The sequence below is a fragment of the Lontra canadensis genome, unplaced genomic scaffold, assembly GCF_010015895.1.
Source record: "Lontra canadensis isolate GAN:19392208 unplaced genomic scaffold, GSC_riverotter_1.0 scaffold35, whole genome shotgun sequence".
Classification (NCBI taxonomy): domain Eukaryota; kingdom Metazoa; phylum Chordata; class Mammalia; order Carnivora; family Mustelidae; genus Lontra; species Lontra canadensis.
The window spans coordinates 983351-1009754 of record NW_022631029.1 but is presented as its reverse complement, the minus strand read 5'-3'; the positions used below and the strand labels follow the sequence as shown (position 1 = coordinate 1009754).

The 26404-nt window shown below is 55.3% G+C and overlaps 1 protein-coding gene across 8 annotated transcripts in view; it reads left to right on the top strand.

Annotated features, from left to right (window-relative positions):
• The window catches only part of BRD4 (bromodomain containing 4), an 89613-nt gene extending 63416 nt beyond the window's left edge, over window positions 1-26197 (top strand). For 4 of the 8 annotated variants that reach the window (XM_032867484.1, XM_032867485.1, XM_032867486.1 and 1 more), the window contains 13 exons: window positions 152-280; window positions 6347-6556; window positions 7411-7610; window positions 7950-8245; window positions 9280-9390; window positions 18826-18878; window positions 18993-19365; window positions 20042-20629; window positions 23464-23838; window positions 23966-24096; window positions 24241-24446; window positions 24527-24764; window positions 25086-26197. In XM_032867484.1, the coding sequence (XP_032723375.1) occupies window positions 152-280; window positions 6347-6556; window positions 7411-7610; window positions 7950-8245; window positions 9280-9390; window positions 18826-18878; window positions 18993-19365; window positions 20042-20629; window positions 23464-23838; window positions 23966-24096; window positions 24241-24446; window positions 24527-24764; window positions 25086-25154 (2979 nt within the window). In that variant the 3' untranslated portion in view covers window positions 25155-26197. Of the gene's footprint in view, window positions 1-151; window positions 281-6346; window positions 6557-7410; window positions 7611-7949; window positions 8246-9279; window positions 9391-14152; window positions 16430-18825; window positions 18909-18992; window positions 19366-20041; window positions 20663-20721; window positions 20833-23463; window positions 23839-23965; window positions 24097-24240; window positions 24447-24526; window positions 24765-25085 lie in introns of those variants that run through there. The other 4 variants (XM_032867483.1, XM_032867482.1, XM_032867488.1 and 1 more) reach the window with 4 other exon arrangements.
• Window positions 26198-26404: the final 207 nt, after the last annotated feature.

Below are 26404 nucleotides of genomic sequence, written 5' to 3'. Positions count from 1 at the left end.
CACTTGACATAGAGAAGAACCAAGGTGTTGATGACCTCTCCTCTGCTCCACTGAGAAGCCAACTTGCTGCTACAGACAGCTCTCCTGGCGTCACATCCCCATTGGAGCAGGGGCAGACATAACCAACAAGGGACCTGTCTTGTCTTTTCAGTCTAAACTGGAGGCCCGTGAGTACCGTGATGCTCAGGAATTTGGTGCTGATGTCCGATTGATGTTCTCCAACTGCTACAAGTACAACCCTCCTGACCATGAGGTGGTGGCGATGGCCCGCAAGCTCCAGGTAAGGTTCTGGGGAAGCTCTGAGCACAACATCCTGTGGTAGGCAGGCTGGAGTCCTGGGTAGGGCAGATCTCCATGGGCCTTTGTATGTTTTATATCTTTTTTTTGCTTTGGTATGATGCATGTTTTGGGCTCAAGTCAGGTTGATGTGTCATTTTACATTGAGATTATTTCATTATAATTAAAGCAGGGTGGTTAGTTTGGGTCTTGGGTACTTGGGGTTTTGTTCTGGGGTCTCCCACTGAAAGTCCCCTGCCCAGTAACTGCATTTTGCTGCCCTTGGCCAAGAAGAATGCAAGTGCTATGAATGGCCCAGTGTGTCTCCACAAAACAGACCTGTCTCACATTGGTGGATGACACTCTTAAAAAGTAGTCACGTTGACAGAGTTGTGAGCTGAAGTAACTGTTTGCCTGTGGGCACTTCTTCACTGGAGCCTTGAAGTCTTTTCGCCTTCTTGCTGTAGGGTAGCTGCTTGTTGGCATTCTGGGAGGCCACATTTCCCTTATGGTTGTCGCTAGGGATTGTGGCACCTTCAGGTTGAGCCGGGCAGTGCACATAGTCAAGCAAGTGTAGGTGGAATGGAGGGGGGCAGATGACCACATAATGTATGAACTAACTTCATTTTGCTCCATTTAAAAAAGGAAAAATGTACCCAGATTTCAACAGTGCTTATCTTTGGGTAGAGAGATCAAGGGTTAAGAATTATGGAGAATTGGGTCACCTGGCTGGCTCACTCAGTGGAGCCTGCCACTGTTGATCTTAGGGTCGTGAGTTTAAACCCTACACTGGGTGTGGAGATTACCAAAGGGAAAAAAAATCTCTTAAAAATATGGAGAATAGGGGTGCCTGGGTGACTCATTGGGTTAAGCCTCTGCTTTTGGCTCAGGACGTGATCTCTGGGTCCTGAGATTGAGCCCCCCATTGGGCTCTCTGCTCAGCAGGGAGCCTACTTCCCTGTTTCTCTGCCTGCCTCTCTGCCTACTTGTGCTCTCTTTGTGTCAAATAAATAAATAAAGTCTTTTAAACAGCATACGAGAATAAAATCTATATTTAGTACTTTTATATAACTTTTTAAAAAATTCTTTAAAATTACACATGTAAACAAACAATTCTGGCCTTTTCTCCCCAAGACCCTAGGTTGCTCCTGCTCTCAGTCAGGGCAGGCCCTGGGCTGGGTTACCTGCCATCACAAGGGGGCAGGCAATTTGGTTGGAGCCCAGTGCCAGTTTGCACATCTCCTGTCCTACCCCTACCTGAAGGCTAGGTGAGCGGTGGTTCCTCACACCTGGGTTTCCTGGCCATCTGTGGAGTGCTTTCAGGGCAAAAGTGAGGACTTGCCTTTGGCAATCTGTGGCTCTGTTCTGCTCAGAGGCTGCCTGAGCCCTGTTGCTTACCTGCCTCCTAATGCTGTTAGCTCCACATGTTGTCCCAGACTCACCATCATAGTGTCTCCAACCTCCACACATTGTATCCAAGGCGTGGTCTTTCCTGTTCCTTCTCTTGGCCCGTGGTCTGGGTCTTGGGCCACCTTTGGTTCGAAGGGTGTGTCCTGAAGTTCTTATGGTAGATTAAAAAACTTATTACTAGTATGAACTTGGCTGTTGTTATTTTAATGGCACACTCAGCCTCAAATGTTCTTACAGTTTCTGCTGTTTGTTTTTTGGTCTTATTTCCGCTGAGGTGTTCCCCCCCCCCCCAGATGGGGGGGGCGGTGGCTTTTAATTTGGTGCTCTCTGATTTCTTCACAAAGCTGCCCTTTGTTTACTTCTGCATTTCCCATCCTTAAAGAAGCTCAGACTTTATAATTTTATGTTAATTTTATGTCAATTCTCATATATGGCCACCAGGTGGCAGTGGTGCCCTCAGATCTGTCTTCAACTTCCTCTTGTGAGGACTGGGGAAAGGGAATAGCTTTTGCCCAGATTTATACCCATACCCTTTATTTGCCCTTTTGCAAACAGCTAAACCAAAACAAGTTCTAAGCACCAAGATTACTATTCTGAGCTACTTTACTTTAAAAAGAACAGAAAAGAGAATCCTCTAGTATATTCTAGTGCGCGCTCTCCAATTTCTGTGCCTGTTTGAAGTGTTTTGGTTTTTCTTCATTTTTCTCCCGGGAGTGGCATGAACATGGCCCAAACATGCGGTTTACCCATAGCAAGAGCGCTGAGCTGTTTTCCATACAGTATCCTTTTTCTCGACATTTTTGTTCCAGACACCAGGCTGGACTAGATGAGGTCCTTGCCCTGGAAGAGGGTGCATTTCAGGCAGGGGCAGTGCCTGGGAGCCATTCGGCATGGGGCTGCCTCTGCCCCTAGCCTGCTTTGCCCACCTCAGGGTGGGTTGCAGTGTTATTGGAAGTAATGTCCCTTCTCCATTGCTACAAGGCAGGTGGAGGTATCTGCTTCAAGTGCAGAGTTGCTATGAAGGGCTTCTTGTCTGGAAGGGAGTTGCTGTGCTTGTGGCATTTCAGGCTTTTTCCTCTTCTTTTCTAAGCTTTCCTGGATCAGCATGCTTTAGATGGCTAGATTGTCCAGAAGGGAGGAGGAGCAACAAAGTCCCTGTCCTTATTTGCCTCTTTAAGAGGTGTTAGATCTGCCTTCTCTTAAGTAGATTGTGTCCAGGGACTGAGATTTACCTGAAAAGTTATATGGAAAATGATCCACTGTGTTTTCTTCTTCTGGTCTCTAAAGTCCAGGCCTTTAGAAAAAATTCACATCCCACCACCTGGCAGCCACGGTCACAGAGACAGCCAGGAGTGTCTGGACTCAGGGTTGCTTCGGCCCAAGGGTGGCTTGGGCTAAGGCCTGCCAGCCTGCCTAGTAGGCCCAGAGCTGCTGGTGGTACTCTCCACTGCTGTGTCATGAAGTGAGGAGTCACTTAGGATATTTTGGTACTCATGTAGATCACCAGACTTAAATTTCAAGAAAAAGTGAAAATTCAAGGTGGTATACAATTATTTTTACAGCAAGGAAAAATGAAAATTGCATTGGGATATCCTGCATTACATCTCAGAGGCAGGAAGCTTTTGAGGTGTGCGTAAATGTATGTGTCTGGATGTCCACTCATGGCTGCATCTCTAGCATCTGGCACCTAGTGGCCTGCCACTGCCTGCGTTCTCCCCACCACCACCCCCAGCCCCAGCCCCAGCCCCATCCTCTGGGCCTTGGTATGCCCAGGTATGGCCACGCCCCACAGCCACCTCCAGACTTGGCCCCCCTTGACCTTTGGGCACTCCAGCAGCTGGCTTATCTAGAGGGGGCGTGGGGTGTGCTTCCCCATGAATCTGATGCAGCCCAGAGTAGGTGACCCAGTGAACATTCTAGCAAGAGGAGGGGCATGCTCTGAAACCAGCGTGCTTTGCTGATTGATGCTTAGAGTCTTGGTGTGGGTGGAGGCGATGGCATAGGTGGGAGAGCTGGCTCCACCCGGAGACCTTACCAGTCCTAGTGTGGGAGGCTGAGCCCCTGTTCCCCTAGAAAATGCTGGTTGTTGCTATTCACTGCCCCTCACCAGCACTGTCCTCACTCACAAGACCTTCGGCCGAGGTGCGTTTCATTTGGTTTTGGCATCCTCTTGGCCTGGCTACACACCCTTTCCACTCATTCTCCAGCTGGCCACCGGGATGAGCACCCGGATTCATGAGTCACACCTTTCTCTCCTTTGAGCCATCCTTGCTAGATCTCTGTAGCTGTTGGCATCGTGTCTCCCACTCATCCTGAGCTTTCAGGTTTCTCACAGGCTTTCCGCCACCCCCTTTCTGTTTCCACCTTAACACTTAGAGCACTTTACAATTTTCACGTTCACTCCTTGAGGGCAGGGAGCACATCGTTTGTGTTTACCATAAAACAGACCCCGGCAAGTGCCAGCCTATCTCAGCCACTTGGGAAGGTTCTTCTGCAGTAGCCTTCGGCTCACTGGCAGTCGGGCCAAAGTACATGTCCCAGGATGTCCCCCACTGGAGCCAGAGCAGATGGGAGGAGGACAGGTCTTGTCGCTGGGCGTGTCCAGGAAGCCAGAAGCCCCAGCTTGCAGGCCCTGCAGTGCTTTCCCAGCCAGCCCACCTGGCCTCCTATCTTGTGCTCTTCTCTGTTTATGGTCTTGGAATGGCAGGGCCCTAGAGTACCCTTGAAGTGGAAGGAGGCCTCAGGATGAGTTCCCTCCCCCCCCCCCCTTCCACAACAGCTACAACGTGTTGGGAAGCAGCAGGATGTCCTTGTGGCAAGGGTAGTGTTGTCTGGCAGCTGGCCAGAGAGGCTGGGTGTATGTAGATAAGTGGCATGAGGCAGCTCCCACCTAGTAAAGGCTCATCTCCCAGCAACACCGAGTACTTGGCCGTGCTTTGCCCTCTCCTCCCTTGGTGTGGTCCTGCTTCAGGCACACTCCTTTATCCTGCACTTTGCCCATATCCAGGCACTGTGGGGCATGTCTCCTCGGCAGCCTGGGCAGTGACTGTCTCTGCTCATCCCCTGGATGTGTAATTCTCCACTGCCCTCAGACCTGCTTCAGAATTTATTTCTGTGTGAATTAAAAGGCGTTACCCTTTCAGTACTTAGTCTGGTAGCAGAACCATTTAGACAGCAGTCTAGGTTCTCACCTTACTGGGAGGAGAAGCTGCCTTGAAGGAGGCTGAACTGGGTGGAGGGGACAGCACTGCAGTTGTGGACAAACCTGCTCTGTTGCCGGGGTCACCATTCCCAGCTGCCTTGGGGCGGGGAAACCTGAAGCTGTGTTTCCAGAGATACAAGGAGAGGTTTCTAGGGCCAGCTCTGTCAAGTGGACCCTAGTCTGTTTGACACAGCAGCTCTGGAGCTTGCTCCCGCTGCCGTCTTGGGCCATGCTGCTCCCAAGTATCGACTCACGCTTGGGGAAGGCCTCCTCCTCACAGGAGATGACATGTTGACAGACGTTTTCCGGGCTGAAGCAGGTCCTAACATCCTGCTGGGAAGGTAGCTGTGTTCCCTTCACTGCTGTCCTCTGTCCTGAGTCATTACTGGATTTATGGTCCCGGAGCCCTCAGGGTAGGAAGGGACCCACCAGCTGGCTGATGAGGCAGCACAGACGGACCCACGTGCCCAGGCGGAGCTGTTTCCTCCAGGCTTTGTGACTCCACATGGAGCACCATCAGATTCTTGGGTCTTAGAATTGGAAGGTCTCAGTCTCCCATCAAGGGATCCTGTGCTTAATAGCCCTGGAACCTTTGCTTGGGTCACTGGCACCTCACAAGACTTAACTCCCCCCTGCAGCCCATCCTCCCGACCCCCTATAGCCATTCTCCTGTACTTTCCCACCTTGGCCGGGCATGCCCTGGAGACACCTCAGCCAGTGGCATGGCTCTGCTCAGTTACATGCCCTGCAGGTGATTTGAGGAGTGGGGAGGCGGACGCAGGTGTGCCCACTGTAGCAGAGGCTCAGTCGCCTCACTGGATATTGGCTCCGTGCCAGGCACGTTTACTACAGGGCTGGGCCATTGCATGTGCTGTTTCCTTCGCCTGGAATGGTGTCCAGAACTATAGAACGTACCCACTTCCTGCAGGAGGATGACCCCGAGGTGTGTAGAAGCTCCGGTTCTGTTCACTGCTGTTGCTTGGTGCCCGGCGCTGGCATCCAGAAGGCTCCCTCAGGAAGTGCTGAGTAAGCACCGACCTGATGAGAGCCTTAGGGCACTCTTTGTGGGTCCCTCCTTTGACCCATCATCTATCTCCAATCCCCAAGCAGCCACCCTCAGTGGGCCAGCTGCCTCCTGTGACCTGGGTCACATGTACATACCTGGGCTGTCTCTCCTGGAGAATGGGGGCCAGGCCATGGCAGGAGCATATTTCATTTCAAAGTGAAATTTGTGAGGAGTGTTGGAAGAGCTGGCAAGGGGCCTTGGCCCACCCCTTGCCTTAGTGGGCAGAGTAGGGAGGGTCATCATCAGCCCAGCCCTCTTTGACCCTCCTGCTTACTTCCTCTTGAGTCAACCCTAGCAGCCAAGGAGGCTGTGGTGATGCTGAGCCACATCCCAGGCAGCCCCCTGCCACACATGCCTGGGAGCCCTCATGGGCATGGCTTCTCCCCCACCAGGATGTGTTCGAGATGCGCTTTGCTAAGATGCCAGATGAGCCAGAGGAGCCTGTTGTGGCCGTGTCCTCCCCGGCGGTGCCACCCCCCACCAAAGTGGTGGCCCCACCCTCGTCCAGCGACAGCAGCAGTGATAGCTCCTCGGATAGCGACAGCTCCACTGATGACTCTGAAGAGGAGCGAGCCCAGCGGCTGGCAGAGCTCCAGGAGCAGGTGAGGATGGAGGCGGCCCCATTCGCAGTCCCCCAGAATCCATGGACTGGGCATTCAGTCTCTCCCCACAGGTCTCCATGACATGGGGAGTTCCAGCAGGAGCAGGATTCCCACTGGTCCCCCTGTGCCGGGTGCACATGCATTCTAAACACAGAGCAGTGTGAAGCCGTCTGTGCTTCAGAAATCAGTGTATAATGTTTAACTCCCCCAGAAAACTTAAGCAGTAGTCTGCTCTTGACCAGAAGCCTTACCTGTAACGTAGTCGATGAGCTTATGCTTTATAGGTTACGCTCATTACGAACTGTATTCTTAACAATAAAGTAAGCTGTTAATAAAGTGAAAAAAAAGTAAGCAGTAGAGGATACGCTTACAGTATTGTATTGATTGTAAAAAAACAAACTACATGTAAGTTGACCTGCATAGATCAAACCTGCGTTTTTCAGGAGTCAGTTGTACATACATAGGTGTATATTGGGGAGATGTGGCTGTTCTCTGGGTAGAGGTGAGACTTCTAGACCCTTCCAGTATCTGGAAGGAGGAGCCAGAGCCAGGATATCCATCTCTCTTGGGGCCCTACAGGCCAGAGATCAGGGCCTCCCTTCTAGGCACCCTCCTTCTGGATGGTCATAGATGGTCATAGATGCCAGCTCCCCTGGCAAAGAAGGACACTGGCCACCCTTGGAATCTGTGGCCTGGGTGGGCACGGGCAGTTTGAAAATTTGGTGAGGCAACAGGTCACAAGGCTGAGGGCCAAGCACTCTCCGTGTGCTCCCCCCGCCCCGCTCCCTTACACCTGGGGGTGCACACAGAGACCAGGATGATGGGGGGGTGTGTCTTGCTTGTCTGTTCCACAGCTCAAAGCCGTGCACGAGCAGCTTGCAGCCCTCTCCCAGCCCCAGCAGAACAAACCAAAGAAAAAGGAGAAAGACAAAAAAGAAAAGAAAAAGGAAAAGCACAAAAAGAAAGAGGAAGTAGAGGAGAATAAGAAGAGTAAAGCCAAGGAACTTCCTCCTAAAAAGACCAAGAAAAATAACAGCAGCAACAGCAATGCGAGGTCTGTGCCTCCCCGGTGTACCTTGGGTGGGGACCCCTGCCTGCCATGGTGGGTTGGGAGGCCGCCTCTCTGCCCTTTCCTCTGGGATGGATCTTTGGCACCCACTGTGTTTGGGGAGGGAGGGAGGACGATAGCAAGTAGCATGGAGTGGAAGGCGAGGACCAGGGCATGGTTTGCAGTCTGTCACCAACAGGTGCTCCTCATAACAGCCTCCCCTGTTCCCCTTGAAGGGTTCTGGGTGGGGTTGTGGAAGCTGTCCACCAAGCCCCAAGTGGAGGAATGGGTGCCTGGCTTTCCCAGGACACCCGTACCTCACATTCCTGCATCGTCCGTTCGTAGCAAGAAGGAGCCAGCGCCCATGAAGAGCAAGCCCCCGCCGGCGTACGAGTCGGAGGAGGAGGACAAGTGCAAGCCCATGTCATATGAGGAGAAGCGGCAGCTCAGCCTGGACATCAACAAGCTCCCTGGAGAGAAGCTGGGCCGAGTGGTGCATATCATCCAGTCACGGGAGCCCTCCCTCAAGAACTCCAACCCTGATGAGATCGAGATTGACTTTGAGACTCTGAAGCCGTCCACCTTGCGAGAACTGGAGCGCTATGTGACCTCTTGTTTGCGCAAGAAAAGGAAACCTCAAGGTGCTCTTGGGCTCCCCAGGGTGGGGGAGCAGGGTGTGTTCTAGCCATCCCAGCTGAGAGGGAGGAGGCTAGCCACAGTTCACTTTGCCTTCCACACGTGGCCCTCTCCCTTTGCAGGCTGTTTTTCCAATTATAAAAGCTGTGTCCTAAGCAAAGAAATCTCGGGGGTGGTGGTGACTTTGCCCGGGACCTTGGACTGTGGGTGCTGTTCTTGGCCTCCTGACTGGTACCGACCTGGGTCTTTACCTCCCCCCTGCTCATGCACCTCAGCAGCCCCCTCCCGGAGCAGCACGGCTCTTACTCTTGCCGCTGAGCCTCCCCCAGTGCCAGCCACTCACCCCCGCTGCCGCCTCTTTGCAGTAGGCATGGGGGTGGGGGAGGTCAGGAGAAAGGATGGTGTAGGTCAGCATTGTCCTGCCTGCTGTTCCCTCCACAACATTCTGCCAGGCAGCTCTTTCCTGTTAGAAATGCCTTGTCTTAGCTCACAGCTTTTGTCTTGAGACCAGTAGGACTTAGGATCCACGTCAGAATGTGATGCACAGCCTCTCTCAGCCTGGACTGCTTCCTGGGGTTTTCAGGCCCTTCCATGGGGTGCTGCCCAATGACGTTCTGCCCTCGGTCTACATGCCGAGGTGCTGGGGACTCCTGGGACTCTTTCATGTCTTATTTTGTCTTTGCTGTCACGTCTCCTTTGGGCCACCTTCACCTACTGTCTGAGAAGTAGCCGAGGGAGCCCCAGCAGTTGCTCATGTTAGGGAATCCCCTCCTGCCTTTTTTGGACTCTCTGAGGAACCCAGCACAAGGTATTTTGTGGGGTCGCTTGAAAATTCTGGTATTCAGCCAAGTTTTGGCTGACGTACAGTAGGCTAGCAGTTTACCACGGGGAGATACGGGACTGGTAGCAGCCCCCTCTGGCTCACAAGCCACCAACTCACTGCTGGCCCTTCTTGCAGGCTGTTGGGGTGTGTCTGTGGCCAGCGGCAGCCTCCTTGATCAGGGCCCTGCCTGACTCAGTCCCTGTTGCTTTATTACAGCTGAGAAAGTTGACGTGATTGCTGGTTCCTCCAAGATGAAGGGTTTCTCGTCCTCGGAGTCAGAGAGCACCAGCGAGTCCAGCTCCTCTGACAGCGAAGACTCCGAAACAGGTTAGGTGTACTTCCTTCGTGACTCGTCGCATTCCTGCCTGTGTCAGGCTTAGTCATGGGTTCAGGCTGCTAGAGACCAGAGATGGTGGTCCTAAGTAAGAACTTTCTGGGCCGCCATGGTGACCCTCTCCCTGGGGCAGTGGGTGACCCTGCACCCTGAGGAGAAGTTGCTGAAGGTATTGACACTGCACAGTCCTGGGGGGCTTGGGGGCTTGCTGGTGAGGACTTTGGGTATTGGGGCCCAGGTGGTGGCATTGACCTTAGTGTGACCCTGCTCAGTCTTACGGTCTTCCCGATGTCTCAGTCGCATGCAGCATGGCTGTTTCAGGGGATGTGCTTTTGCAGGTGTGGCGCAGTCTGCTATTGCCTCTGCTGTCACCTAGGCTCAGGGCATTACCTTTCTCCCAAGAGGGTGCTCACAGCTGCACTGGCTGCTCCTTACTGTGCATGCACTTGGACCACCGTGTCTTGCAACCTCTAACGGTTCCTCTCTCTATGTTTCATGGGCCTGCACGTGTGCCCCCTGGTGCCCTAGCAGAGCGCCACATACCCCCCCACCCCCGCCCCCAAGCCTGAGCAGCAACTTCGGTGTGGGGGGTGGGAGCGAGTAAGGGCAGGCAGATGCTGAGAGCTGCATGGTGGTAGGGAGAGGAGCTTTTCCTCCACATGTGTACTTTCCTGATTATTCTTGGGGAGCAGGCAGGTGCTCACACTGGCCCGGAGGAGAGGCTAGAGAAGAAGCCTGGCGCCCAGCCTGTGTTGTGAGGTGGAGCTGGCCACGTGTGCCTGGGTGAGCATGGTTGCCCCTGGGCAGGTCTACTCCTTCAGCTGAGCAGACAGTCTGCAGACCACTGGAGAGCCAGCTCTGGGGCCTTAGGCACGCCCCTCCAGGCAGGTTGTAGTATGAGTATCCACAGTGGGAAATGTGTTTGGGCAACAAAGACCCCTGGTGTTTTCTTTCATAGATCTACCCCCTGTCTGGCATTGTATTCTTACTGGAGATAAACAGGAAGCCCCACTTAATCAGTTCATGAAAATAACGTGATCTGATCATGCCAAGGAAGTGTGAGGATTGCTCATCCTGCCTCGGTTTCAGGGAAGTGGAGGATGGGAGGGCTTCTGGGTCTTCTCATTCTTCCTTGTCACTTTTATGGTAAAGAGTACCAAACTTCCCTAGTGGGTTGGAGGGCTGCCTTGGGGTAGGCTGAGGGCTTCTCCAGGACTCCAAATTCTATAGACCACCTAATTTCCAGGGGGTTCAACTGAGACTTATTAAGCTATATTCTGTATTTACTGAGCTCTGTTGTATGCAGAGACAGCTGTGGGCAGTTTGTGGCCTCCTGTCTCCATCCTTTGTCCTTTTCTTCCTAACCACCCCCCCCCACCATGGCTTTTTAATCTGTCAACCAGCAGGGGGCGCCACAGCCCATGCCTGCCAGGGAGGCCTGGCCCCAAGCCAGGGCCCTCTGCCCTCAGTAAGATGAATGGCCATATTCTTGGGCCCAATTAGCATTCCTGGTGGCCACTGACTTCTCACTTTCAGTGCCAGCCACGCCTCGGGTTTGCCATTGCCCTGGGCTTTTGCACCTCCTGTGGTCCCTAGCAGGCTGCTCTTACTAGGGGTTTCATAGCATTTTCTCCTAAGGATCTGTGTGGCCAAAAGAAAACCCCAAAGGTTGGAATTGGCAGGGGACCTGAATGTTAAAAACAGTGTGGTTTGGCCCAGGGCAGACTGTTTTGGCCCCATGGTGGCACCCGACCGTCAGGTCCTGATGGCAAGTCTGTGACTTTGGCCTTTGTTCCTGATCCCCAAGCTCTTCTTTGGGGTCATGTTGGCTTGAGGAGGGAGTTCTCCTGGGCTCCTAAGTGCCCTGCACCCACCGCCTGCCTTATGCTGTGGGACGGCTGTGACGGCATCTTCGGCAGCTCTGGACTGCTGAGATTATTTTTCCCTTTTTGTCCCCCCTTTGAAAGAAATGGAAAGATTGTGCAACAAGTAATCTGAGAGTCCTGGGAACAGCTGTCTGGGCGGGAAGGAGGGTGAGATTTACGGTCTCCGAGCCGCCAGCCTTTAGGCTCCCAGGCTCCAGGGATTCGGCCCCAGTGGCTTGCCCCGTTGCTTCCAGCTCATCCCTCTTTCCAGGCACCCTCCCCACCTTGCGTCTTGGGAGGCCCCCATTGTCTTCAAGGTCCTGGCTTTTCCTTTTCCATCTGTGTGCCCTGGAGAGCTTTGGTGTAGGTCACCTGAGCACTTCTACCCTGTGCTTATGCCTGGGGCTCAGACACTGTCAGCCCCAAAGTGGGAGCTTGTACCCCAGCACCACTGAATGCAACCATCCCCCACCCTATCCCACACAGGAACCCGCACTCACTTCTAGGGCAGCTCCTCCAGAAGCTGCTTGAGCTAGGTCCCTGGAGCTAGGCAGCCCTGATTTCTGTGACCAATTAGTGGGCATAGAGCGGGGTGGGGGGCACTGAAGGTATTTCCTTTGGTCTTTTGGGACTTAATTGTTTTGCCCTCCTTGTTCTTGTGTTTCCATTTGGACCGGAGCCGAAATTCCTGAAAGAGCCTATTTTTGTCACTTGTAGTAAGGGTCATTTCTGCTGACAGGGCCCAGAGACATGAATCACCAAAAGAAACCAAACAGAGGCATGAAATTGGGGCTTGATGGGGATAGGGGGTTGCATAGACCCTTCATGGCTTCTCTTCATAGATAAGGATGCTGTGGGCTCCTCAGGGCACGGGCCTGGTCTGTGGGGCCAAGCTGTAGTTCAGGGAGGCGATGCTCCCACAGTTGGGGATTGGGGGATGGGGAGGTGGGTTGGACTTCTAGCTGCGTTCCCAGGCCAATTTCTAGCTGCGTTCCCAGGCCACCATGTATCCTGTGCTGCCTGCCCGCATGCCAAGAAGCACGCTGTTGGCCGGTCCTGGCACATCATCCGAACCCAGCTGTTGCTTGGGTTGTGGTCTTTTGTGGAGCTTCAGTTCTGGCTGATGACTGAGTCCGCTTCAGGGTTTAGTACTCGGATAGGATGGGGGATACAAATGCCACTTTTTCATGGCCATCCCAGGTGGCCTGTGGGCAGAGCTGTGGCCTCCCCTGCATCACCCATGCTGGGATCATGTCTGCCTGGCTCGTGGGGCCAAGAGGGATGTCCTCGGACTCTTTGTCCAGCCTTCCACTCCATCACATTGCTGATGATGGACTCTTTCCACGTGCCATCCACAGGTCTTCTGGGCAGGGTGGATTTTACACAGCTCATGTCCCTCTTAGGAGCACACCCTCCTACTCCAGCTACCTGGGCTGGGACAGGTTCTGGGAGGTATGGGCATTGCTCTTGGATTTGGGCCTGGTCTTCTAGTTGCAGTGGGAGCACACTCCAGCTATTTTAGTCTCCTTGTTTCCTTTTCCCAGGATTGGAGCACGTGGGTGTTTCTTAATAGCTCCAGGGGAAAAAGGAATGCTTGATGTTTTGGAAAGATTTGAGCCGGAAAGTGCAGGCAGAGGCCATGGGGCGTTCTTCCCAGACAACCAGCCTCAGCTTCCGGCCCCTGGGGTCTTTGAGGGACTGGGTCCCAGTCCCATCTTGGGGCCTGCTGCTGTCTGTTCCAAGGGTGTGACACTTAACTCTTGGGAAAAGGGAGAGGCCCCTGGTAGGGGTGGGGGTGGAGTGGAGATAGGAGGAGACCTGGAGGATGGGACTATAGCTGGTCTGCCTGTACTCTCAGGTGACCCCTCATACACCCACATGCAGGAGTCGCAGCTGGAGGGACTCTGGGGCTTCGTGGGTGAGGGTGAGCCTTGTGGAATGTGCTCTGAATGGTAGGCCGGCTGGTGGGTGGGTTTTTCCCACGCACACACTTGAAGACCATGGGAGTGCAGTGTTGGTTGCATCCGTAGCTCTAATAGAGGCATCCGCTCTGCTGTGTGGGTGGGAACGGGCCCCATGCCCCTCCCCGACCAAGGGGAAACACACTCAATGCCCTGGGAAAAGGAGGACAGCTTTGCTCCTCGGCCTGTCTTCATTTTCTTTTTTTCCCCGGTGATAATTCCCCAGTTATACACAGTGTGTATAATTGCTTACTCTTTTTATAATTTGAGTGTGTTGTTTCTGTTTTGGAGGGTTGTTTTGGTGGTTTTTGTTTTTTGTGGTGATGGTGGTTTCTTGGGGTTTGTAGGAATGCAGAAATGAGGCTGTTTGCTGGAGGTCCTGTACTCCAAAGCCCCTTTCTGGGGGATTTTCTTACCTCTGTCTAGGCCCTGAGGAAGGGCTGGCATCACCTGCATGAGGTGGACAGTGTGCAGAAAAGCAGATCCAGTGGGGATAGGCTTAGAGTCAGGGGTGCCTGATGGGTGTGGCTCACCTGGCTGGTCTTCAGGAGTGATGGCGATTAGGGCAGGCAAGGGCACCTTTCACGTTGAAAGACCTTTAGGAAAGGAAATGCCAGCCTGCGCTCAGGGAGCACGTGGAACTTGTTACTGGAAGCAGCTGTTCTGTATAGAAGCATAAACAGGGCCCCGGGTGGTTTTGGAGACATATGCTGGAACTGTGCCCATTGTAAAAGGAAGGTGGGTCTGTTGCCACCTGTGGCTGGCCAGGCAGGGGGCAGGGCTCCTAGGCTCCAGCACTGTTCTCTCGTGCCCTGTCAGCGGGCAGGGCACAGGAGGCTGGCTCGGTCTGTGGTTCTTCTGTTCTTGTGACTTGAATGGTACATTCCACACCATTTCTCTCACACTGGTTTCTCTCTCCCTCTATGTAGGTCCTGCCTAATCATTGGACACGGACTCTTAATAAAACGGTCTTCAGTTCCAGATTCCTTCCCAGCAAGCTATAGCTTAAGTCCATTTTCTTCTGTGAAAGGGACAGGACTCCATCAAGTTATGGAATTCCTCAGAGCCCTGGGCCTGTCCCCCGGGGTGGATTAGTCATGTCCAGCAGTACACGCCTAGTCCCGCCTCCGGGAAGGCTGCCTGCTTGACTGGCCACCCGGGCCTCCTGTGTAAAGACTGCCTGGCTGTCCTGCCCAGCCTCCCTGGTCGTCTGGGGTCTTCTGGGTGGGTGGCATCTCCCAGCGGGTGATGACAATCCCCCCTCTACACACATACATGTGGTGCTGCTCCGTGTGCAAGGCCCCATCACAAGTATGTTTTCTCTCTTCATCCCTCCCTCTTTGTCTGAATCCTGACCACTTTCCTCCTGGACCTTAAAATAGCGTTAGGCCAGGGAAGGTCTCATTCAGCCTAAGGAAGAATAATACTCTTAACATCTAGAGTTTTCCCCAGTGAGGAACAGGGGCCTTCAGGGCAAGCCTGGTTGGGCCTGGAAGCTCACGGGACTGTCCCTCAGCATGCCCTCCCTCTGGTGGCTTGTGAGGCTCCATCAGCTGGAGGCTGTCACCAGCTACAGCTGACTCCCAGGCCCCTGGAGTCTTCCTTCTGTTTTCATTGTTCCCATTGTTGCCTGTTGGGCATTTTCCCAGCTTTTTTGGCCTCTTCGCCTAAAGTCACAGAGGGGAAAGTACCTCTTGTGCTGCCTCCCTGTCCCTCCCAAGTAATCGGAAGCAGGCTGCAGTGGTCAAGAGCTGCTTTCAGGAGGGTCCCTGCCGAGGGGCACTTGAGGAGAAACAACTGTACAGCCAGCTGACCTAGCCCTTGAGTCCATGATTCCTGTCCCCAGCGGGGTGGGGTGCTGGGCTAGTGGACAAGAAAGGGCTCTCAAACCCAGAGCACTGGACCAGTCTGTAGTGAGGCCATCCAAGCCCTCGGGCCTGCTCCGTGCACATCTCTGAGGGGTGTTGCCAGTGCAAGCTCCCTCCCATTCTTCAGTGCCCTAGAATAATGACAGCCTGAGGGGCTAGGGCAGACTGGGGTGGCCGCATCATCCAAGCCCTCTGAGAGGCGCTGAATAGGATTTTTTGCTCTAAAAATAAATAATGGCCCTTTTTTGGTCATGAATCCAGCATTTCAGCAGAAAACTGTCTGATGAAAAGTCCCCTAAGGAACAGCATCTGTGTTTCAGGGAGTGCTTCCCCCCCCTTTTTTTTTTAAAGTGTAGTTTGTGTGTATTTCTTCAAGGCCTGTAGCAATTTCCTGGCATCTTGGAGCCTGCCTTCTGGAGCTGGAAGCAAGTTTGAGGACGTGTAGTTCACCATCAGCAGGCCCTTGGGCACTGGCCACCTCCAGTGCAGAAACCCTGGGACCCTTCTTCTGGGCTTTGTGTTCTAGATCCAGCCCCTCCAGAGCCTCCAGGGCCCTGCAGTGATGTTTGCAAGTTCCTCTGGCCAGTTGATTTCCAGTCAAGCTCCATTTGCCAAACAGACTATTTTGAGCTGCCCTTTGGCCTGTGCCTGATGTGTTCCCAGTGCAGCTCGGCCTGGCTGGAGCCAGGGGGCTTCATGCCCGGAGATTCCCACAGGACAGTTGGGAAGCTGTTGGCATTGTCTTTCTGGGAAGATTCTGCTGTCTTGGAACAAATGGCAGCCTGGATTCCCACAGTGTCGGGCTGTGTGCTGCCCCACCCCTTCCCACACTCGTACATACCAGCTATAGCCACAGGCCAGCTCTCCTGCAGGGTCTTTGCGCCCTTTCTGTCTGTGGATCCTGGTCTCCTTGCCCATGGGGTTTCCATCTGTCAGAGAACTTGATCTTTAGACTTGAGCCGGCACCTGTGCCCAGTGCCCCAGTAATAGAGCAGAGAGAGCAGTACCCATTCCTTATTGGCAGCCTCCTGTGTGCGGGCAGGGGGACATGCCAACTGGGCCTTGACACACCAGCCGGCCTGCAGGGGCCTGAGGAGTTGCTGTAGGAGGGGTGGGTGGCCTGTGCCTCTGCTCTGCCCTGCCCTTACTCTCTCAATCCTGTCTCCTTCCCTTGAGTGGGGGTGGGGGAAGGGCGGGAGGAATCAGTGTTTTTAATCAGATTTTACAAAAAAACGTTTTAATTCTTTGTACAATTATCATCCTATGTAAAGATTAAATTTGTGTTGAGTTCAAGATTTTCATGGAATAAAGATCACACAGTACTTGAGGCCATCTTCATGTAACCCTTTCCAGAGAGTTTTGTGTGGGGTGTCTTGGGGCTGGTGTGTCGTGAAGCTGTGCACTTCCTGTCTTGTCTTCCTACCAGTAACTCCGACAGGAGGCTTGGGCCGTGTGAGCCAGATGCAGCTGTCCCAAACAGGCTCCAGCACCCCTTGGTCCCCACTGCCAGCCGCTGTAGTGTCCTCTGGTCCTAGAGGTCTTCTGTACACCTCCCACTGGTTCTCCCAGTCTGTGCCTGCCCTCTTCTCACCAGCACTTCCTCATGGAGACCTGGATCTGGGACACTTCCCAAGGCAGCCGCTCTCTGGAGCTGCTGGGACCCTGCTGCATTTTGTCCTGATGAGTGTTCATGTGGGCCTCTCTGTTCCCCCGCTGCGGGGAGGTAGTGAAGGCTCAGAGCCACCATCCCTCCTTTATGGTGGATAAAACAGTGCTTTCCCTGGGGCCATGAGAGGACAGGCCACCCCAGCTGTCTCCCCACAACATGGTGTCTTTTCCTGGTCAGACTTCACCCATTGGCCCCTTCTTACTCCAGTTTCCGATCACCCAGTCTCCCAAAGGCCTGCCCAGTGTGTGAGCAGCTGTTCCAGCCTGCCTCGAGCTTCAGTGTATGTTACTGGAATCTGCCGGGAGAGGGTACCCATCCTGGAGGGACCCTCGGCCCCTTGCTCTTGCTCCCTTCAGCTCAGTGGCCTCTGTATACCGTGCTTTCCCCCAGCGCATACAGGGTCCTTTTGGTCCTGGGCTTCCCACCTCTCTAGTTCAGTGTGCCTCCTTTACCCCCCAGCTGCCAGCCCCATGGCCCTAATCCTGTAAGTCACTCAAACTGTCCCCTTTTATGTGTCCCACCCACAAGAGTGTTCCTCTCACCTGGTTTCCTGCTGTGACCGAAAGTGCCCTGAACCCTGTATCCTGGCATCTCCGGTGCCCAGGTTTGAGGCTGGGCATATGGTTCGCGTGTCCCAGACATCCTCAGCTGCTGCCATTTGTATGAGGACGTGTGTTTGTAGCTTCTGAGGTCTGTGTCACACTGTCTTGTCTCTTGCATTGAGTGGTGAGCTCTTGCAGGGCACGAGGTCCCTTCTCATCCCTTTTGGTAGCGCACTGTACGCTGTGGCTGTGCACCTCACAGAAGCTTAGCCCGGCCCCCTGTGAAGCAGCTGCAAGTGGAGGTAGCAAAACATGTGTCCTCCCAACACCAGCAAGAGCCGGCGCCCTGGCAAGGAGCTTAGGGAATGCCAGGCAAAGCCATGAGGTGTCTCTTGGTGACAGGAATTCAGAAGGCACCATGGGTCACACCTCCCACCTGGTTGGTGACTTCATCATTTCCTAGCCCATGAGTACTACTGACTGGTTCTCTCCCTCTCTGGGGTTTGCACACCAGCTGGTATTGGTGAGGGGCAGACACCTGGCAAGAGCTGGTTAGCACAGATCTGTGGAGCGGGTGCCCAGGTGGGCTTGTGCTGGCTCCTGCACATTCTCTGCAGGGCAGGCCCGCCCTGGATGCGTCCACGCGATGGCAGCAACCAACCATCAGCTTCTGAGAGACCAGGGCACACACGGCAGGGAGGGTCCCTGCAGTGGCTGTGTCCCAACACGGGGACTTATCGGAGGCTGGTCTCCCATGAGGACGGGGGTACTGGTTGGTGGCCGCCTTTTGCTGCCAGTGGTAGTGAGCACCTTCCCTATTTCCTGCTGGTCATTCCTGGGAGACCAGCCTGTTTCCGTCCCGCCCTCCCCACAGTGCTCGCTCTGCGGCCAGGCCTCTTGGCGTGGGTCAGTCCTGCTGCACGCTCTCACCTCCAGTTGTGCGTCTTGGCTTCCCCTGGGAGGATGGGAAGGAGCCCGCATAGAGGGCAGTGCAGTTGGAGGCTACCATGCTGTTACTCTGTAGCTGTGTGACAGGGGCAAGTGCCTTAATTTCTCTTTGAGTCTCATTTGGCTAATCCATCAAATGGATGTGATGATTTCTAATGTCAAGATTGTTCCACAGCAAAGCGGGCTGGAATGCAGACACTTGGGTCACCATAGTGGCGTCTGACCAGCAAGTAGGGAGACGCTGGGCGAGGAGGTGTCTGTAGCTCAGCTCCCAGTGTGCCCGGGTGTTATCCTTTCATGGAGCCAGCTGGTGGTCTGGAAATTGGCAGGGAGGCTTTTCACTATGTCCCCCACTAGGAAAAGCGGCAGGCAAATGTGTAGGTGACACCCCCACACGTTTTCCCTTTTCCTGAGGCTGGCTCCCATCCCTGACAGAACCCAGCTACCCGCCCAGTCACCATCACTGACCCTTCTCCTGAACTTACCCTATGTTTTCTCTTTGCTCTGCCTCCGAGGCGAGGCCAGCTCACAGTCCTCTCCCCCATAGCCTCACCACCTTCTCTTTCCCTCTGCAGAGATGGCTCCGAAGTCAAAAAAGAAGGGGCACCCCGGGAGGGAGCAGAAGAAGGTACGTGGTCTCAGGGGTGTCCTCCAGCAGGTGAGCAGCGGCCACCTGCCCTCGTGGGCCCTGAGGGTACCCAGGTGTGTGCCGCCTGCCTGACACCAGCCTGTCTGTCTGCAGCACCATCACCACCACCATCAGCAGATGCAGCAAGCCCCGGCCCCTGTGCCCCAGCAGCCCCCGCCGCCGCCCCAGCAGCCCCCGCCGCCTCCACCTCCACAGCAGCAGCAGCAGCAGCCCCCGCCCCCACCGCCCCCACCTTCCATGCCTCCGCAGGCAGCCCCCACGATGAAGTCCTCGCCTCCGCCCTTCATCGCCGCCCAGGTGCCCGTCCTGGAGCCCCAGCTCCCAGGCAGCGTCTTCGACCCCATCGGCCACTTCACCCAGCCCATCCTGCACCTGCCGCAGCCTGAGCTGCCCCCCCACCTGCCCCAGCCGCCCGAGCACAGCACTCCACCTCATCTCAACCAGCACTCGGTGGTCTCTCCTCCAGGTGAGCTGCAGCCACACCTGCTGAGGTGTGGGGAGGCCCCTTCCATCCTGCTCTTTCACTGTGATTAGGCTCTCTGGGCAACCCGTGGAGCCCCCACCTCGGCTGTAGTTGTCTTGCCTCACAAGGGGAGGTCACTGGCTTCCCTGAGCTGTTAAGGACACTGTGAGCCCCCGAGGCACAGGCTCTGCTATTTAGTGTCTCGATACTGAAGATACGGACTTGTTTCTTCTGAGCCAAGCATTGTGTGATACGGAAAAAAAGATGTGTGCGCCCCCTTCCCGCCACCACCCCAGCTCCAGGTTGAGGATGGAGATGCTGGGACACACACACACACACACACACACACACACACACAGCCACACCCACCCTTGGGGGATTCAGGGAAGACCTACACTGAGACCTGAAGGGCAAATGTGAAAATAGGGAGCAGCTGAAGGGAAGGGAGGATGGTCAGGTGCAGAGTGCAGGGCAGAATGGCAGCGGTCGGGAGCCCAATCCTGTAGACTTCTCTGGAAACTGTTCTTACTCTGGAATTTGTGGGAAGCAGAAGAGGGCCGAGTGAGATGACTAGTTGGAGGGAAACCGGCAGGAAGTCACAATGGAGCAGGAATGCTGGGCTGGGGTCACGGGGTACAGAAGCTCTGAGCCTCACTGCCACGCCATCCTGTCCTTCCAGCTTTGCACAACGCGCTGCCCCAGCAGCCATCGCGGCCCAGCAACCGAGCCGCCGCCCTACCCCCCAAGCCTGCCCGGCCCCCGGCCGTGTCACCTGCCCTGGCCCAGCCACCCCTTCTCCCACAGCCCCCCATGGCTCAGCCCCCCCAAGTGCTATTACAGGAGGACGAAGAGCCACCCGCCCCACCCCTCACCTCCATGCAGATGCAGCTCTACCTGCAGCAGCTGCAGAAGGTGCAGCCCCCCACACCACTACTTCCTTCCGTGAAGGTGCAGTCCCAGCCCCCACCCCCTCTGCCCCCGCCACCTCACCCCTCAGTGCAGCAGCAGCTACAGCAGCAGCCACCGCCACCACCCCCCCAGCCACAGCCTCCGCCCCAGCAGCAGCACCAGCCCCCCCCACGGCCCGTGCACATGCAGCCCATGCAGTTCCCTACCCACATCCAGCAGCCCCCCCCACCCCCGGGCCAGCAGCCCCCACATCCACCCCCGGGCCAGCAGCCGCCGCCACCACAGCCCGCCAAGCCTCAGCAGGTCATCCAGCATCACCCTTCTCCCCGGCACCACAAGTCGGACCCCTATTCAACTGGTAAGTTGGCTTTTGACCCTGGGCTCTGGGGAGGCTGATGCGGGCCCAGAATTTTGTCTTTAAAAAGTCAGACTGGTCAGCTCATACTTTAGGCTGAGGTGGATTCAGAGCCCCACCTTAAAGGCTCTGGGTTAGTTGCAGAGGTTGCTGAAGGGGGTAGTCGGTGCTTCACATAGCATCGTTACCTGGGGTTTGTCTTGACTTGTAGCTTGATGACTGGGAACAAGGTCCCCACTCGTCCTTCTCTTGGAACTCACAGGAGCATTACAGTACATCGTGATCCTGCTAGGTGGGGAAGTCAGGGCACACTTCCTGGAGGAGGTGAACAGAGGGTGAGCCAGAGCTAATTTAACAAACAGGGTGGGGAGTGACGTCTAGGCAGAGCTGGGGCAGGCCTGGGCAGCAGGGGCCTGTTTGGGAACTTGTAGGAGCAGGTGCTGTGCTCTTACCGAGGCTTACCTGGTGGGAGTCAGGACCATGGGAGAGAATTGGGCTAAAGCTGAACGGTAGCTTGGGTTGTAGTCAGCGGCCATTTCCTGTTCCCTGCCTCCACACTGATCCAGGCTGTCCTTTTTCTGTATTAATCAGGCCACGCCCACTTGCTTTTCCTGGCTCTTACTTTCTAAGTGTCTGTGACCAAACTGTCCCAGCCTCAGCAAGGGAATTGTTCCAGTCAGTGCCTCATGGTGTAGTGACACGTGAGGGTCAGGGTTGAGGCTCCTGGACTTGGCAGTGCAGACCATGTAGCCTGGCTAGGGAGTGCAGGTGCCGCCTGCAAATAGAACAACAAGGCTGTTGATCTTGGGCTGTGACTGCTCTGGAACCTAGCAAAAGCTGCCAGGTGCCAAGTGGATTATTGGATGCCCTGAGCCAAGAACAGCTGGCTGTCCTCCCTGGGAAAGGCTGGTGCTGGTCCCGGTCCCAGCACCTGTGCAGCTGTGCCTGTTTCCACCCTTAAGGAAGGCCAGGCTTCCCTGGTGGGGGCAATGATGAGCAGATGAGATGCCTTCCATAGAGCTAGTTCTCGTGATGGGGCAAGTTCCCTCTGATGACCTATGCTGTGAGTCTCCAGACCCACCTATCCTGAGCTCCCGTGGCCCGCAGTAGCTTGGGGTGGGTCACAGGGAGCCATTGTGGCTTGGAGTGCAGCTGGGGACTTTGGGCCAAAGGCCAAGTTGGAGTCCCAAGGAGGTACATCCCTGGGCACCTGGCCAGCTCGCAGGCACTACCCCTGAGCCACTGGGCTCCCCTCTACCTGCTGTTGGATGAAGCCACTGGTAGGCGGGTGATAACCTACAAATCATAGATCCAAGCATCTGCCTACCATCACCCAGTCAGGCCTCAGCAGGTACTGCTGAGGGAGCCACCCCAGACAAGAGAGTGTCACCACCATGTGCCTGCAGATCCCTAGGCCTGGACTGGGGCCCCGAGCACCAAGGCTGGAGAAACCAGCCACATGGGGCTGGGGACCAAGCTGCATGTGTGCGCTGGTCTTCACCGCCATGTTGTCTTTGAGCAGCTGTTCTGCCTTTCTAGGGTTAGAAGCAAGTTCTGGCTTTAGAGAGATGGGCAGGGAGGGTCCACCATACCTGAGGCATTGTGGTCTGTGCCAGGCCTGGGGGAGCTAGAGGAGGGCCAAGGGTGTTGCTGTCTCTGCTGGCATCTGCCTGGAGAAGGTCAGTGGGAGGGCCTGCGTGCAGAGCTTGGGTTAGATTGTTCAGTGTGAGGCACAAGGCAGGACTAGGAGTGAGGTGGCTTTCTTTTGTGGACGACTGTGGCTTGTCCCATGCCGGAGCTGGCCAAGACATGTCAGGGATTGAAGCAGGAGGGTGTTCCCATGCTAGAGTAGGTAGAAGAGACAAAGACAGGACTTAGCGACTGTGACCTAGGGCTGTTTTCTCACCAGTGAAGCTGAGGTGTCAGACCTAAGTGCTTTGATGGCGCTTTCCAGGCTCCTGCTTTGTGCCAAGTTAACTTGGATCTTATGGCTGCCTGAATCTCCACTCTCCCACCCACCCCACCTATGGTTTGAGGAAGGTGGGTGGGCTGTCCCAATTCCTGTAAGAACCACAGGTGGAAGACCTGATCTACCAGCTCTCCTGTGGTGTGGGCCAGTTCCAGGCATCCCCGTTGTGAACAGCTTGCAGGCTGAGTTGTGTGGGGAAGGTCTCCTGGGGATATAGTCCAAGGTCCAAAGCATTTGTCCATGCAGGCAGGTTAAGCCATATACACGGACAGTTGGGAGCCCAGGCTGTCTTTGTAAGGTTACTGCTGTCCGCTGTCTCTGTAAGATTATTGCTGTCCTTTTTTTTTTTTTTTTTTTTTTTTTTTAAAAGATTTTATTTATTTGTCAGAACACGTGTGCACGACGGGGAGTGGCAGGGAAAGGGAGAAACAGGCTTCCTGCTGAGCAGGGAGCCCAATTTGGGGCTCGATCCCAGAATCCTGGGATCACGACCAGAGTCAAAGACAGACACTTAACTGACTAAGCCACCCAGGTGTCCTGTTGATGTCTTTTGTATTTAACCCAGGCTATGCATGGAGCCATCTGGAGAACTTTTTAAAAAGTACTCAGGCCCAGACCTTACCTGTGACCAACTACATCAGGATCTGCACTTCTCAGAGATGCCTGATGATTCTGACACACAGGGGCATCAGACACCAGGACAGAGCTCATGGCTCCACAGAGCCCTGCTGTACACTGAGCTAGGGGCCTGATGTGCTTGGGGCTCAGGCAGTGTGGGTCTCCCCCAGGTTAGGGAGGCACCTGGCTGGGGCCAGGCCAGTGGCATCGACATGAGTTCTGCTGACATGCTTCTTATCCCCTCTCCTAGGTCACCTCCGCGAAGCCCCCTCCCCGCTTATGATACATTCCCCCCAGATGCCACCGTTCCAGAGCCTAACCCACCAGTCGCCACCCCAGCAAAACGTTCAGCCTAAGAAGCAGGTAAAGGGCAGGGCTGGGCCACAGCCCCAAGGGCCAGGTGCGGGCCAGTGCCAGAGGCACCCACCTGCCTCAATGGCCACTGTGCCTATGCCCTCCCAGGAGCTGCGTGCAGCCTCTGTGGTCCAGCCCCAGCCCCTGGTCGTGGTAAAGGAGGAGAAGATCCACTCACCCATCATTCGCAGCGAGCCTTTCAGCCCCTCACTGCGGCCAGAGCCCCCTAAACACCCAGAGAGCATCAAGGCGCCCGTTCACCTGCCCCAACGTGAGTGACCTCTGCCCCCGACCCGCACTAGATGGAAGCCTTCTGTGGTCTGGTTGACTGCCCTGCTGGGCCTGGGGGCTGGAGGGGAAGGGCCCCGGCCCTGGCCTACAAGCTCTTTGTGTTCCAGGGCCTGAGATGAAGCCTGTGGATGTCGGGCGGCCTGTGATCCGGCCCCCTGAGCAGAACGCGCCCCCACCAGGGACCTCTGACAAGGACAAACAGAAACAGGAGCCGAAGACGCCAGTTGCACCCAAAAAGGTAGGAGCAGTGAGTCCACAAGTGTTCCCATTACCAGGGAGGCACCTCGAGGGAGGGCGATGTGCCCCCAGGCTTTGGGCCTCTCGGGAGGAGTCGAGGTGCGGCAGGACCCCTCACCCACCCTGTGGCTTCTCCGTCTGGCAGGACTTGAAAATCAAGAACATGGGTTCTTGGGCTAGCTTGGTGCAGAAGCATCCCACCACCCCGTCCTCTACCGCCAAGTCCTCGAGTGACAGCTTCGAGCAGTTCCGCCGTGCTGCCAGGGAGAAGGAGGAGCGTGAGAAGGCCTTGAAGGCGCAGGCTGAGCATGCAGAGAAGGAGAAGGAGCGGCTTCGGCAGGAGCGCATGAGGTGGGCTGGGGTCGCAGGCAGCCTAGGGCCTCTGGGGCTGGCGCTGCCCCTGTGCTGACCGGCAGCTCTGCTCTGCTCAGGAGCCGAGAGGATGAGGATGCGCTGGAGCAGGCCCGGCGAGCCCATGAGGAGGCCCGCCGGCGCCAGGAGCAGCAGCAGCAGCAACGGCAGGAGCAGCAGCAGCAGCAGCAGCAACAGGCCGCCGCCGTGGCCGCCGCCGCAGCCCCCCAGGCCCAGAGCTCCCAGCCCCAGTCCATGCTGGACCAACAAAGGGAGTTGGCCCGAAAGCGGGAGCAGGAGCGAAGGCGCCGGGAAGCTGTGAGTAGGGGACCTCTGGGTAGGAGTCCACCCTTGGAGGGGCTTGGAAAGGGGACCGGGAACGTTGGGGTGAAGGCAGTTACTCTCTGACATGGGGGTGAGCAGGACGCTCACGGGGTGGGTGCTCAGGACAGAGCTCCTGCTTGGTCACTCAGTGCTGGCTGGCCTCGGGGTCTCAGGGGTGGCTCAGGCCCAGTGTCAGAGGTTTCTGGGTGTGAGCCCTGAGGGCCTAGTCACTACTGGAGGTTGGGGGAGGGAGGGTTGGAAGGTGAAGTAAGGGTAGGGCACCTAGTCTCACTCCCTCCCTCCTCTCCCCTCCAGATGGCAGCTACCATTGACATGAATTTCCAGAGTGATCTATTGTCAATATTTGAAGAAAATCTTTTCTGAGAGCACCTAGGTGACTTCTGACTTTGATTTTCTGGCAAAACGTTGACTCTCCATAGTGTTAGGGGCGGCAATGGAGGCGGTAGCAGTGGCAAGGGGGTGTCTCCGGGCCTGGCCCTCCTGCATGCTGTGCCCGGGGCAGGGCCTGACGGGCAGCTGAGGATCGCAGAGCCTGTCTGCCTTACAGCCAGCCGGACGTCCCGCCACCCACCACCCCCTCACAGGACGTCAGCTCAGAGCACGCCTCTCCACGAGCAAGTGCCGGCCAGACCCCAGCCGCGCGTCCCTGCGTGCGGGGCAGAGGTCCTGCTCTCTGCCAAATGTCTACACAGTATACACAGGACATTGTTGCTGCCGCCGCCGTGACTGGTTTTCTGTCCCCAAGAACGTGACTTCGTGACGTCCTGCCCACCAGGAGTCCTTCCCCCACACCCCAGCCACCACCGCCCGCTCCCAGGAGGCCAGGGCAGGCCCGAGTGAGCTGGAGGCGGGCGAGGGCACCGGCCCACCCCTTTGCTGGCACTGACTTTGCCTTGAACAGACCCCATCCCTCCCCTCCCCCCACAAGCCTTTAATCGAGAGCCGCTCTCTGTAAGTGTTCGCTTGTGCAAAAGGGAATAGTGCCGTGGAGGTGTGTGTGTGTCCATGGCAATTTGGAGCGAGGTGACTGTCACACGTGCGTGTGTGGGCCGGCCTCGTCCAGTGAGTGAGGCCACCAACCAAAGTCAGTTCCTTCCCACCTGTGTTTCTGGGTTTTGTTTTTTTTTGTTTGTTTTTGTTTTTGTTTTTTTTCTATATATATATTTTTTGTTGGATTCTATTTTATTTTTAATTCTCTCTTCTCCTCCAGACACAATGGCACTGCTTATCTCTGAAATGGTGTGATCGTCTCCTCATTGAGCGGCGGCCGCCACCGCGCTGTGGGTAGTGTGTGACCGTGGCTGTCCTGTGTAGTGAACATAGTTGGCATATCTTTGTTTGAAGTTTGTTGGTGACTCCACCAAACTGGTGTAAAAAACTAAAAACAAAAAAAAACCCACAAAAAACAAAACACACAAAACACAAAAAAAACTGCCTATATTTTACTCAGTTTCAAACTTTATTAGTCTATTTTTAATTATAAAGCCATGTTTCTTTTCCCTCCCCTCCCCCCCCATTTGTTTTTAATGTCAAATCTGTTTGAGTTGTTTTTTTTTACCAGGAAAGTAAGGGCCAGGGGACAAGGCAGGCACCGGGGGCTGGGGGGCCACAGA